The 14,986-nt window shown below is 35.2% G+C and overlaps 1 protein-coding gene and 1 pseudogene across 5 annotated transcripts in view; one reads left to right on the forward strand and one right to left on the reverse strand.

Annotated features, from left to right (window-relative positions):
• Window positions 1–14,986, forward strand: part of Znf638 (zinc finger protein 638) — a 78,638-nt gene that overhangs the window by 24,633 nt on the left and 39,019 nt on the right. For all 5 annotated transcript variants that reach the window (XM_013035788.1, XM_013035787.1, XM_013035791.1 and 2 more), the window contains exons 6-10: window positions 1,429–1,700; window positions 2,939–3,085; window positions 3,873–3,995; window positions 12,259–12,314; window positions 12,748–12,797. In XM_013035788.1, the coding sequence (XP_012891242.1) occupies window positions 1,429–1,700; window positions 2,939–3,085; window positions 3,873–3,995; window positions 12,259–12,314; window positions 12,748–12,797 (648 nt within the window). The remainder of the gene's footprint in view (window positions 1–1,428; window positions 1,701–2,938; window positions 3,086–3,872; window positions 3,996–12,258; window positions 12,315–12,747; window positions 12,798–14,986) is intronic.
• On the reverse strand, window positions 466–1,244 carry LOC106000508 (annotated as a pseudogene).

Consider the following 14,986-nt stretch of genomic DNA (forward strand, 5'->3'; position numbering starts at 1 on the left):
GCCTCCAGAACTTTTTAGAGTACTGTAAGTAGCTTTTCTCTGTACTGTGTTTGGAAAAATGCTAAGTGTTAATGCTTATCTCACTAATTTTTGTTGTTATTGTTTGGTATTAGGAATTATTTTTTAATAAAAATCTTAGTGCATTATTAAGCAAATTTATTTTAAATTCCATTTTAACTTTTTCTGTAGTAAGTATAACAAAATATTTTAGTCTCCTCAGTGTAAAAGGATTCTAATACTAAGGAATTTAGGATTACTGATATAAAGGAAGCTCATTCAGTAAAGAAACGATGTTAAAACCTTTTTTTTATGTATTAAAATTTTCAGTTTAATTGTAAAATTGTTCTGTCATTTTGACATAAAATTTAAAGCTGCAATTTCCTAGATTATCAGCGAGATGTACACACTGGAATAAACAAACAATATATGAAGTGTAGGAACTTTTTTCTCTAGTGACATATTTATAGTTTAACATAAATTAGAGGCCTGCTTGAACACCAAATCCAGGATCTTTAGGTGGTTCAGTCAAAGAGGTAAGACCTCTAGCTGGCTCACAACAGAAACTTCTACTCCTTGGCCCAGGTTTTGGAAGTTGGCCAGCTTTGAGGTCATCTATAATGTCTTCAATATCTTTAGGTGTCAGATCCTCATAATAGTTGTCATTTATTTGAACCGTTGTTGCATTTACACAAGCCTCTAAACATTACACCTCTGTAAGAGTGAAAAGTTTGTCAGGTGTTGTCTCCCCAACCTTCAGTCCAAGCTTTTTCTGAATGGCATCCGGTATGCTGGCTGTCAGAGTTATGAAGCATGCAAGGTGTGGTAATGCAGACCTGAATGTGGTACTTTCCTATTGGCTTTTGATTATACATTGTATAGAAGTTGTAACTTCATATAGTATCATTGGAGGTACTTGTAAAACTTCTGCAACCTTGTTCATAGCAGAGATGGTCAACTACTCATTCTGCTTTGGGCTAAATTCAGGACTAGAAGCACAGCTGCTGCTTTGTGTCCTTCTGGATAGTTTTTCACAGTTGCTTCTATTCTCTTATAGTTTTCTGGTGTGAAATCAAATGGGAAATCTGGGTTATTCTCAGGCGTATCTCTGTGCACAAATAAGGCTCCTCCAGCGCCATTTTGCACAGATGACTTATGCAAATTCCTTATTTGTCTTCCCTTGAATTGAAGAGCCACTGGGCAGTGAGGCTGGCTGCTCTGTCCTGGAATGCCATGGAAAAGAACATGGCGGGCCAAACTGTCAGTAGTGAAGGTTGCTTTAAAAGCCTTTGAACAGTTAAAGACAAAGAATTTTGTGTGGGTATATCACATATAATTTTGTGTGATAAATATTAGTGCTTTTTCATAATGTCATGAGATGGTTCTTTAAGTTCTTTTTTATTTAAGCTGTACTTAAATCCTTTCTTCTAGAGAGAAAAAAGGCGTTAGAAGATGTAGTACAACGATCTGGACATGGGACAGAACTTAGTAAACAGAAGCATCTTGAGTCAGTTGACAAAGGACTTTCACCAGCACAAAAGCCTAAAAGTATCACTGGGACAAAGCCATCAGTTAAATCTGTAAGCGCTGCAAAGAGTGATTCAAATGTAGGACATTCTGTTCGTAAATCAAAGAATCTAGAAGATGACATCTTACCAGAATGTAAACAGGCATCTAGTAAAGCTCTGTCTCTTCAGCGTAAGGTCAGTAATTGAGTTATTAGTGCAAGTATGCATTTGTTGTTTAGACAGAAAACAAAATTTTCTAAGTTTTGTCACATTCCCAGTAAATTTGCAATTATGTCTTATTTTGGTGTACTGTTTTATAGGGTTCCCTTATGAATGTAATGAAAGTTCAATAACTTGAAATTTTCATCACTTAGAAATGCCAGAAGTTTGGCAAATGGTTTTGTCAGAAGGAAAAAAAAAGTCCACTGTAGCCAGGTATGGTGTGTCAGGGCTGTAATCTTATCACTCCAGAAGCTGAGGCAAGAGGATTACAAGTTTGAGGTCAGCCTGAGCTACATGGCAAGTGTCTAACTCAACAAAAAAATAAGTGATTGTGATGATTTGATAAAGTTTTTGACTAGCTTGACAAGAAGATCTGATTGGGAAAGTAAATGTGATTAGCAGCAGCCTTGAGTTTGTTTACAGTTTCTATCAGCAGGCTATAAGAGGGAATGTCTACTGAAAATTGATCCCCATTGTTTTATACTTTTCTGTAGTAGTTTCAAGTCACATTCTCTTAAAATAGTGTGGAATAGTTTGGTTTTCTGGTTTCTTGGCTTATTAGTGGATTTTGACTAACCTACTGGTTGTTCTATACTAAGCTATTATTGTATATTTTGTTAAATTACTACTAAATATATTAAAATACATTCATTCTAAGACTATCAGAATAGCTTACTAAAACACTATTTTTAGTATATTCTAGTACTTTTTTCTTTTACTGTTTTCAAGTATTTAGGTGTACATTGCTCTCAAAACTAAATATATTTGAAGACTTGAAACTTACTTCAAAGAGGTTGTATTTAAATGGGTAAATTTTTAATAATTTAATTACGGAAGTTCAAAGAGCATTGGATGCAATGTTGAAAATAGGGGAAAATTAGAGAGGCAAGACTTGTAGTCTGATAAGGTTGTATATACAGTTCTTTTCATTTTGTTTCAAGACTTTTAGGTTGTGGCCATTTAAAATTTTTCAGTAATTTTTTTCTTTTTTAGTTAATATTTAACATGGGGTAATTTGATATTATAGTATATTCAAATATATGTAATATATATGTCTTATTTGAACTATGCCTATATAGATATTTTCTATTAGAACATAGGCTGCAAAAGCCTTAAGGACTAAAATTAATAGTAGAAGAAATTATGTAGGGAATTGTTACTGCACTTTGTGGCTTATTTGGTTTATTTTTTAATTTTCACTTTAAAATTAGCTTCGGAAAGAGCAGTCTTTGCGTAACAATTCAGTTCTTCTTATATCTGAACTACCAGAGGATGGCTGTACTGAAGAAGATATTAGAAAAATATTTCAGCCATTTGGAAAAGTTAATGATGTCCTAATTGTTCCTGGTAAAAAAGAGGTGAGTTGTTCAGTCTGTCGCAAAACCTCATACAAAGTTGCTGCTGTTGTGTTTCTATGAACTGTAGCTGCTTGCACTCCATATATAGTTGTTTACCAATATTTATGTAAAGATACTACATCTTTTATGTTTACAAAGAGAAAAATCACAAAATCCCAACAGATTGGCATACTTACTCTGTAAAGGGCCATATAATAGGATCACAGTTCTTTGCCACCATGGCATAAAAGCTTATATGGATGTGTAAGTGAGTAGGCATGATTGTTTTCCAAAAAAAAATATTGAAATGTCATAACATAGTTGATACCACTAAAGTTATACTAAAATAAGTGAACTGACTTTAGCTTATATGTAAGTTGTATTTTCATAACTTGCATGCTAATTTGGAACTAAGAATAACCTTAGCCAGAACAGAACATAAATTGATGAGTCAAGGCAAAGGAATATAACAAACAATAGTGTAGTCTTAATATAAGAAGCTTAAATCTGTCAGAACAAACTAAGCTAGATCTTGTCTTCCTTCCTATTCACTTTGCATTGCCTTCCAATCGCTTCTTCTTACTCAGTGAGCTACCTCTGTGTTTCTCTTCTTATCTTGGAATAGAAATTCTATAAAATTAAATGTCCATTTGTATGTGAAACACCTTAGTAATATAAAAGAAACAGAATGGCCTGCTCTTTGAGGTAATTGCATAGTTTTATGCAACACAAACAAGTATTAGATCCAGTATAAAATGTAGGGTCTTTAAAAGGGAGATCTTTGACTAAAAAGTAAATTTTATTTTAGGCTTACTTGGAAATGAAATTTAAAGAAGCAATTACTGCAGTCATGAAGTATATTGAAACAGTGCCTCTTCTGATAAATGGAAAAAATGTGAAAGTATGTGTTCCAGGGAAGAAAAAAGCACAGGTAAATTTAATTTAGATCATACATGTTTTGTTGTTTTAGTTATTTTAACATTTTGTGTTAATGTGCAGAAAAGTACATAAACAACCCAACAAATTATATGTATGTAATTTCAAATATAGTGAAATTAAAATTTTGTTTATGTATGCCCAACCCTATAAATATATGTATATGTGTATCTACACACACACACAGAATTAAATGACAAGCATTAGACTAGGAAAATATAATTTAACATCCATAATATAAATTTAGAAAATGCCTTAAAAAAAAAAGTTAGAAAGTACCTGTGAGACTGCTGCCTAAGTCACAAAATAGAATATTGACAACATCTTGTAGGCCCCTTACCTGCTTCTTCCCAGTCTTTAGGCCCTTTCTTCTACTCATAGGTAATCCCCAGACTTGATTTCTAAAGCCATATTTAAGGTTCTGCTGATTCTAATTTTTGATCAGCAAAATCATAGACTGTGCCCTTCAGGGCCTTTTGTTTTCTTAAAAATAGTGATGTTTATGATTTTGGTCTTTCTAGACCATTTTTTCTGTATTGTAGTTTAAATGTCCATAGATAATACATGTAAAAATCCTTAAAAAAAATCTCCAATTAGTTATGTGTATGTTTTTTGTTTATTTGTTTGCTTTAGAATGCCTACTTTGTATAGCATAGCTTTCTTAATAAGAGTTTAACTGACAGTACGTACAGATTTTTTTTTAACTTCTGTATGTTATTTTATATGAGTTACAAGTCATTATACTAGTTCCTTAGTCATTGATATTTAGATTATTTCTATATTTTGTTAATTATACAAAACATTAGCCCCTTGTGTACTTTCACAGAGCATCTTATATTTATGGTCAGTTTTAAGGGAATACCCATATGGAATGTAGTGTACAATAATATTTGATTGCCTACAAAGTAGCTGTAGTAATAATTGACACCTTTATAATTTATGAGAGGACTGTTACTTCTATACTATCATCTAGCATGTTAATTTCCTCAGTTTTGAAATTGTGGAAAATGACATTTAGTTTTAATTGACATCTTTCTGATTATAAGTGAACTTCACCGTCTTTTGTATTATGTTTCTTATTTAATGTTTTAGCAAGTCATCTCTATTTTTTCCTTTTTGTTTTTGTGGGTCATGGGGTTTGAACCCTGGGCTTGGGCACTGTCCCTGTGCTCTTCAGCTCAAGGTGAGTGCTTTACCACTTGTGTCACAGTGCCACTTCAAGAGTCACACGTACTTTCCTGCTTGGGCTGGCTTTGCACCATGATCCTCAGATCTCAGCCTCCTGAGTAGCTAGGATTACAGGTGCCAGCACCAGCTTTTTTCCCATTTTTTTATTTGTTTTATTCTGAAATAGGGTTACACTATGTGTAGTCCAGGCTGGCCTTAAACTGGCAATCCTGCCTGAGTCTCCTGAGTGCTAGGATTATAGGTGTGCACCATCATGACCAGTTATCCATAAGTTTTTTCTTTTCTCTCTCTTTTATTTAAGTAGTTGTATAAAATGATTTCAACAAATCAGTTTATAAGTATAGTACATTTTTGTCAGTGTCGCCCATTCCGTCTCTCCCATCTTTCCCAGCTTTACCATACCCTCAAGTTATGTGGTTCCTTTTTCTCATATATACATTGAATATAATGACTATATTCATCCACTTTCCCTCTCTTTTTTATTTGTCTGTCCATCCTCTATTGCGTTTTATCATAAGTGAAATACATCAGTGGATATAAGAGGCTCACATTTATATCCTAGCTATTTTAGAAACTAATATTGATTGGAAGGATTTGGTTTCAGGCCAGCCCAAGATATCTTTAAGATATCTTCTCACTTGTAGCTGGGGGCGGGGGGTGGGGTGGTGGTGGTGCATGCCTGCTATCCCAGTCTTTTGGGAAGCTGAGATTGGTGGATCAAAATTTCCAACCAGCCCCGAGTACTCATTTCAGTGGAAAAGCTGAGTATGGTGGTATGAACATGTCGTCACAGCTACAGTAGGATGTATAAAATAGGAGAGTCGAGGTCTAGGCGCATTCTAGGCAGGAAGTGAGACCCTGTCTCAAAAGTAAATAGCTCAAAAAAGAGCTAAAGGTGTTGGCTCAATGGTAATGCCAAAATAGCAAATGCAAGGCCCTGAGTACTGTTAAAGAAAAAAGTAAATATGAAAGGTGTTCATTTTAGTAAATAACTTTCTATTCTAAGTAAAAGTTTTTCTATGTTGTTTGTACATACACACATATATATGTATATAAAGTTTTAAATTTCTGCTATTATTTTTGGTATCATGTGTGATTGGGCTCAATATTATTACCAAAATAATCACAAGTTAGTCACATTATTTGTAGCTAACCTGTCTTTCATTGTATATGAATTTCCCTATGTATATAGATATTTGAGATTTTTCAATTACATCAGCTTATTATTAAATTCATTTTTATTATTTTTTGTATAAAGGGTTGAACTCAGTGCATCCAGCTTAGTAGGCAAACCCTCACTCAAGCCATGCTCCCAGTCCTTGTTTTGATTAATTTTGGACATTTACTCATGCATACGAGTTTTAGCATCAGTTTAGGGTCTCTGAAAACTTACATCACTTCCAGTTCAGAAACATGATCTGTCTATTCATGTTTTGAGTAAGTTTATGATTTTCCCCATAAAGTTCTTATACATTTGGATAAGGTTAAGTTTGTTTAATATACATATAATATTTATGTAGCTATTAGAGAAAGGATCTGTTTATTTTTTCTCATGCATTTTCTGAGTATTTACTGCTAGGATTTTGCCTGCAACATGTATGCCATGTGTTTATTCGTGTTGTCCTAGTTTTGATAATGAAGTATGTACTTGGTTAAATATCAGTTTTATCATTTAATTTTCTTTCCAACTAAGTGAAACTTCATCAGAGGTTTATTAAATAAGATGTTGACGTAAATCGTAACAAGAAATCTGTAGGTAGCTTCATAATATCGTTAGGTATCTAACCCTCTTTTTTTGCTCTACTACCTTTAGCATGTAGCTTTCATCTTGAATTGTAAAATGGTTGCTGTCTCTTCTGGCATCATTTCTATCTTCCCAGCAGAAAGGAAGGAATAAAAATCAGGAGGAAAATGGATTTGAAACAATGAGTTCCCCCAAAATATTGGCCTATTTAATTTGCCAGAACTACGGTACATGGCTATCTAGTTGCAGAGGAGGTTAAGGAGAAGCAAGAATTGAATGCATAATTTAAGAGTTTAAACTTTATCCTATCAACAGGTAAATGTTACTAAAGGGTTTGAACATAATGATGTAGATTAATTAGAGTGATTCATCTGAAAGTAGATGAATTAGGCCAGCAAATATTCTAGCACAATCACCACTTTGATTAAAAGGGAGAGAAAATAAGAACACTTAAGTTCATTAGAAAACTCATTTGAATTATCTACCTATTGTGTTAGCAATCATTTCTAGATTAGTAACTTTGAAGATAAGATAGAAAGGAAAAATAGATTGTAACAATGAGTATCAAGCAAGATCTAGCTGATCTTTAAATTTAGAGCTGGGGAGCAGACCAGTAGTTAGCTGATCATTAAATTTGGAGAGCTAGGAGGTCACTTGTGTTTAATTCTTAAAAGTTTACGAAAATATGTAAAGATACATTTTGAGAAATAGAATAGTTCAAGCAGGTAAAAATCTTTTTGGGTGACTTTTTGGTAGATTTGGCACTATGACAACATAAACCCAGGAACTCAACTGTATTTAATGTTTTCAAAGAAATGAATATGGGAGGGCTGGGAAGGTAGCTTAGCGGTAGAGTGCATGCCTTGCAAGCATGAGGCCCTGGGTTCGATTCCTCAGCACCACATAAACAGAAAAAGCCGGAAGTGGCGCTGTGGCTCCAGTGGTAGAGCGCTAGCCTTGAGCTGAAGAGCTCAGGGACAGTGCCCAGACCCAGAGTTCAGGCCTCATGACCGGCAAAAAAAAAAAAAAAAGTCAAAGAAATGAATATGGGAAAATATCAGTATTCTAAGGTAGAAAATATACCATCTTCCTGTCAGAAACATTGATGTTTTTCAACTACATATGGTTTGGATGATGTTGAATTGAAGGAGACTTAAAACAGCTAGCTCGTGTCTCTGTTGTGATAGAGCAGCATGCCTAGGGGTTAACTGGAAAGGAGTCTCCAACACAACCCTTAATTCTACCTTCTTCAGATTGGAAGTATGTCTTTTTGGCCTGTTAACACAGTAAGTGGAAAATAAGAAGCTTCCCTGGCCCAACAAACCAGAAATAATCTGGAAGCTCAAATGAGCAAACAGGACACTGCTGTAGATTTGTAGTCTAAATCATGACTTTTGGCATAGATCTTAGAACAATTGATAATAGAAACAAAGGAGAAACTTAGTTGCCCACATTAGATGATAAAACTGGCTACAATTAACCTAACCTCTCAATGTTACTGCTTTTTATGATCAATGTTACAGAAGAGGCAGAAAAAAAATCCCAAATTTGTGTTAGTATGGATTTGTATAATTCCAATGGAAACAAAGTTATCTTAAATAACAAGCCAGAATAGACCTCCATACTTAACGGTGATTTTTTTCGGTGATTTTTTTTTTCAGATTTGTGGGTGTACACCCACAGCTTTTTTTGCTCAAGGCTACTTCTCTGCCACTTGAGCTATGGCTCTACCTCCTGCTTTTTGGTGGTTAATTGGAGGCAAGAGTTTCACTCACTGGGCTGCCTGGCCTGGCTTTGAACTACTATCTTCAGCTCTCAGCCTCCTGAGTAGCTAGGATAACAAGCATGAACCATTCACTAGCTCTCAGCTTAACTTTTTTTTTTTTTAAAGTAAATTCTTCTCCACCATTACCAATAGTTTGAAGAAAATATTCTCTCCATCTTCCTCAAGAAATAGTTACAGGCCCATACTAAAATTTCTTTAAAGGGTAGGAACCCTGACCTAAAGAAAAGTAGATTTTCAAACAAACATATTTAATATTTTTAGGAAAATATGGGATATTATATCTAAAACTAAATCGCTGACTAAGATAGGAGAAGAGTGCATGGAAAAGAAGGATGTTTAGAGGAAGTAAACATTTGAATATTATTGCAAATTAATGAATTAAAGGTTAAAAGTGATAAGATGCAGTTAGAAATCATCATAGAAAAAATTTTAAAAAGTTTCTAACATCTATTATGTGTCTGGCATATTTTATAACTGTACAAAATACAGTGATGAAAAAGACAGGTGTTGGGACTGGGAATGTGGCTTAGTGGTGGAGTGCTTGTCTAGCATGCACTTGGGTTTGATTCCTCAATATCACATAAACAGAAAAAGCCAGAAGTGGTGCTGTGGCTCAAGTGGCAAAAGAAGCTCAAGGGCAGTGCCCAGGCCCTAAATTCAAGCCCTAGGACTGGAAAAACAAAAGACAGGTGTTAGAGACCTGTTATTTATTATTCTTGGTCTTTTAGAGAAAGTAAAAGAGTTGAAACTGATGAGAATGAGAGCTGTGGTGAATATAGACTCAGCTTAATATAACTGGTCATCTAGAATGCTCATGTTGATGTTATTTTACAATTGTGGAGGGTTATTATGTAGTGATCTAGCAAGATAATTCCTCATGCAAGGATTGCATGAGGAAAATACGATGACTTGTAGTTCAATATACCCATTTCAAATGAAATACTAATATTTGGTAGTATAGTGCTTTCAGATATATATGGGCTCATCATGTAATTGACTTATATATTTTTCCAAAACATAAATAAAATAAAAGAACTTAAGAAGTAGAGAATTAATTATATAAAACATATGGTAATGTGCAGTGAAACCATTTTACAATAGTTAAATCTAAGTAATGTTTATAACAGCATAAATTATGAAGCAGTTAAAATTATACAATGAACTTTGGTCTAAAATCTATCTTCTGAAAGTCAGATGAGCTAGATGTGGTGACATATATCTATGTATATCTGGTATCACTCAGGAAACTTAGAAATATTGACAGTTCTTGGCCAACTTAGGCCAGCCTGCCCTCTATGGTTAAATCCTGTCAGGAAAAAAAAATTGAAATGAGTCTGGCATGGTAATACATGCCTGTAATTCCAGCCATTCCAGAATTGGAAGCAGGAGGATTACAAGTCAAAACTAGCCTTCACAAATTTAGTGGACCTTTGTGGGTTTTTTTGTTGTTTTTCCATCATGGGGCTTGATCGAGGGGCCTGGGTGCTGTCCTTAAGCTCTTCAGCTCAAGGCAAGTGCTCTACCACTTGAGCCACAGTGCTACTTTCAGTTTTCTGGTGGTTAATTGGAAGTAAGAATCTCACGGATTTTCCTGCCTGGGCTGGTTTTGAACCATGATCCTCAGATCTTGGCCTCCTGAGTATCTAGGATTACAGGCGTGAGCCAGTTGTTTCTGGCTAGTGAGACTTTTTGATGTCAACAAAATATAAAACAATAGGCAGTCCATGTTGTTGTTTTTGTGTCAGTTGTGGTGCATGAACTCAGGGCTTGGCGCTGTCCTTGAATCTCTCTGTCCTCAAGGCTAGCGTTCTACCACTTCAGCCACAATGCCACTTACAGTTTTTGAGTGGTTAATTGGAGGAGATAAGAGTCTCATGGGGACCTTTCTGCCCAGGCTGGCATCAAACTATGATCCTCAGATCTCAGCCTCCTGAGTAGCAAGAATTACAGGCATGAGCCACTGGCTAGTGAGACTTTTTTGTTGTTGTTGTTGTTGGTCGCGGGGCTTGAACTCTGGGCCTGAGCGCTGTCCCTCAGCTCTTCAGCTCAAGGTGAGCGCTCTACCACTTTGAGCTACAGTGCCACTTCCGGTTTTCTGGTGGTTTATTGGAGATAAGAGTCTCAGGGTCTCTCCTGCCCGGGCTGGCTTTGAACCACGATCCTCAGATCTCAGCCTCCTGAGTAGCTAGGATTACAGGCATGAGCCACCAGCGCCCGGCTAGTGAGACCTTTTAATGTCAACAAAATATAAAACAATAGTTAGGGCATGTCCCAAACCTGTGCATGTATGTGTATGTATGTGTATATGTAAATGTATATGTATATGTGTATATACGCACATGCCCACACACACATAAATTTTGTGGCAAAGAATGTCAGGAAAGAGGAATATAAATGTCCTCTCTTATTGGGGAGTAAGATCCTCTGTAACTCTCAAAGAGTTAGTTGGGGAAGTTTTCATTTGAAAGGTATTACTGATGTTATTGTAATTTTTCATTGAAAAGATGTTGCACAAACACATGAAAGGATCAAGCTATGTCTTCATTCATGCATTCCAGATGGAATAGCATCTGTAAAATACTGAGTGCATACCCATGTGGTCCAAAACTATTAAATGGAAAATTCCAGAAATAAGTAGTTTTAATTGGGTGCTATTCTGAGTAGTTGGATGAAATCCCTAGCTGTTATGTTTCATTTTGGGTAGGACATGAATCATCCTTGTATATGGTACATGGTACCTGTCCTTTAATCACTTAATTCTGGTATCTGTTATGCTGACCACTGAAGAACTATGGAGCTTGAGAACCTAAATTTTACTTAGAGTCCCAAACTGTAAGATTAGTGATGTTGTTGATTCATATATGCCAAAGAGAAACCATAAAGCACTTACTTTAAGTGAAAATATTGTAAGGTAATTTTAGGTGCCACATTCATATAACTTTATTATAATATATTGTTACAGTTACTCTGTTTTGTAATTTTGTGTTACTGTTTTTAACTTAAAAACTAGACCAATAGGTATGCATGCATATATATATACATATGTATGTATGGTTTCATATTGTTTATAACTAGTCATTCAGTAAGGGTTTTAGAACACATACCACACAGTGAAACTGTGTTGACTTTTTTTTCTGAGTCTAGATAATGGCAAATTTTATGTTGTCAAAAGTTTGTGGGTAAATGGAAAAGCAAGGAAAGAAGAAGAGGCATCCTTCTGAGGCTGATGGTAGTGATCATAGCATTCTGCCTTGACAGATAGGATCAACATGATAGTAATTAGCTATCTGAAATGTCACAGTATTCCAAGAAATAAAGAAATTTTGAAAGAATAATAAAACAGGCAGGGTGGTAAAAGGTAGGATATAAAATTATGTTGTATGATTACAAATTGAAGAAAATACCTTTAAAGAAGGCATTTATACTTCAGGGAAGGAAGATTTTAAATACTTTCTGTTGATTTCCATAAGCATTCTGTATTTCCTAAATTGGTTTTTAATTGAAAAAATAAAATTGCTTTTTCAAAATATGTCTTTGTAGAACAAAGAAATGAAGAAGAAGACATCAGATTCAAAGAAATCTGCATCTGCTTTAAAGTAAGTGTTTTCATGATTATATAAAAATCAATGTGCCTATGAATTAAGAAATTTAAATTTTAGAAACTGCATATTCAGTAACATAGTTTAAATGGAACCTTTAGATACCTGAAATTTCAGTGTTAAAATTACTAAGCCACCTGAGCCAATGTCTAATGCCTAGCTCCTCAGTAGGCTGAGATCTGGGGACTGCAGTTTGAAGCCATCCCGGGCAGGAAAGTCCATGAGACTCTTTATTTCCAATTAACCACCAAAAAGCTGGAAGTGGAGCTGTGGCTCAAGTGGTGGAATGCTAGCTTGTGCAAAAAAGCCCCGGGACAGCATTGAGACCCTGAGTTCAAGCCCTAGAACTGGTACACACTCAAAACACACAAAAACTCTACAACAGAATTACTTTAGAATTTTTAAATTGCTGCTTTTTTCTTTTAAATAGAAAAGATACAGATTCTTCAAAAAGTGTTGAAAATGCTACTTCAGCTTCTGGTAAGTTGTTAAATTTTCATGCTCTCCCAAATCAGTGTATTTTGCCATCCTACTGGAAATTTATTACAAAGTGATGTTAGATGTCCTTTATTGTACTTCTATGAGAGGAACTTAAGTTTTAAATTTTAGGGGAGGGGAGAGAGGTATATTGGTTTTGTTGTTGTTGTTTGATTTTTTACATACCCCAACCTGTCTCAGCCTCTATGCAGAGTGCTGAGATTATAAGCATGTCTTAAAAATCTAATTGTTTGATACAAATGACCCATGGAATAAAGTCCAGAATGTTCGGCTTTATATAAAATTGCCCTTCTCTTCCCTATTACTTTTTCTATGTCTTGATACTCATTTGTTATGTCCTAGCCACTCAGAACAGTTTATTTTCCAACTCTCCCACATAGTTTTATCCATTGGTACTTTGTGTTGTACATTTGTAGAATTGCTTGACTTACGGTAAACTTTATTTAGTAAGTTCCTGATTAGTTGCTAGGCAAGATACTGAAGATAAAAGGCCAGTTAAGATTTTGGAGATAAATAAGGGGTGATACAAAATCCTAATTTATCTTTTAAAGGCCCATCTAAGATGATTTTTTTTTTCTTAATACCTTCTCAAACTCTCCTTGGCAGGTCGGAACTCCCAATTCCCTACCAATAATGATTTATATTTTAAATAATTTGGTTTATAAAGGAGCCTGTCTCCCTTAGTTGGTTGATGAAGGGAATGTTTAGTTTTTTTTCCCATCTTTTAATATCTAGCATGTAAGCCAAGCTTACACTTATAATACTAGCTACGCAAGATGTGGAGTTTGGGAGGATCAGGATTCAAGGCCAGCATAAGCAAAAATGTTTTCAAGATCCTCATCTTAATGAGTAAAAACCTGGGTGTGGTACTAGGTATCTTGTCATCCAGCTACATAGGAAAATAAATAGGAAGGTAGTAGTCTAGGTTGGCCCCAGCATAAATGTGAGGCCTTATTTAAAAATAACAAAGTAAAAGGGGTTGGGGCCATAGCTCAAGTGGCAGCATTGCCTTTCTAAGCAATCATGAAAACCCTGAGTTGAAAACCCAGTATCTCTAAAAAGAAATAAAATAAAATAAAGTATATCATGAGATTCTAATGAATACACATGTATAAAGAGAAGAGTACAGAGACACTTAAAGGTTTATATTAATGTTACAATTACATCCATGGAAAAGCATATAGTGCACAAAATGTTGTGTTTTCTCATCCTTGATTGAACAATTTATTTTCATGAAATTTTATAGCTTTTCCCCCCAAAAAGAGGACCTTCCCCTGACCCCCTTTTCTGATCTCAACTGAAAACCTTTCTGCCACTCTGGAGAGTGAGATCTGAGCATTGAGATTTGAAGCCAGCCCCAGTAGTCAAATCTGTGACTCATCTCCAGTTAACCTGCAGAAAGCCAGAGTGGAAGTGTACCTCAAGTGGTTGTACACCAACCTTGAGTTAAAAAGCCTTGTGAGAATGTGAGGCCCTGAGTTTTAAGTCCCAGTACTGACACACACAACAAATGGTTATTATAAATGGAATCTTGGGGCTGGGAAGGTGGCTCAGTGGTACAGTGCTTGCCTTGCATGAATGAGGCCCTAGGTTTGGTTCCTCAGCAACACATAAGCAGAAAAAAATGGAAGTGGCACTATGGCTTAAGTGGTAGAGCACTAAGCTTTGAGCTGAAGAGCTGAGGGACAGTGTCCAGGCCTAGAGTTCAGGCCCTATGACCGACCAAAATAAATAAATAAATGGAATCTTGGTGGTGCAACTCATCTATCATATTCATTTCTGTCTATGCCATTTTCTTATATGTGATACTGTATTTTAGTTACAAAAAAATTACTATTGAAAGCAACCTGAGTAAAGGGAGGTATATGAATGTGCAGTTATTAAATTGAAGTTTAAAGTCTTAATTATGGTAAAGCCCTTTACTATAAATTAAAACTAGAAATTTCAGTTAAGGATTTTGATGTTAAATTCTAAAGTCATATTTTAGTATTTACTGCCTAGAACTGCTTAACAGCAAAAAGTTCCTGAGCTTTTATCTCAACTATTAAAAATCTTAGTTCAGTAGTATGGTCCTGTCATCTCAATTGCAAGTATAAATTGGAAGATCTCAATCCAGGTTGGCTCATATATAAATTTGACACCCTATTTGAAAAATACCTGAAGCAAAGAAA

The sequence above is a fragment of the Dipodomys ordii genome, unplaced genomic scaffold, assembly GCF_000151885.1.
Source record: "Dipodomys ordii isolate 6190 unplaced genomic scaffold, Dord_2.0 Scaffold220, whole genome shotgun sequence".
In the NCBI taxonomy this organism is placed as follows: domain Eukaryota; kingdom Metazoa; phylum Chordata; class Mammalia; order Rodentia; family Heteromyidae; genus Dipodomys; species Dipodomys ordii.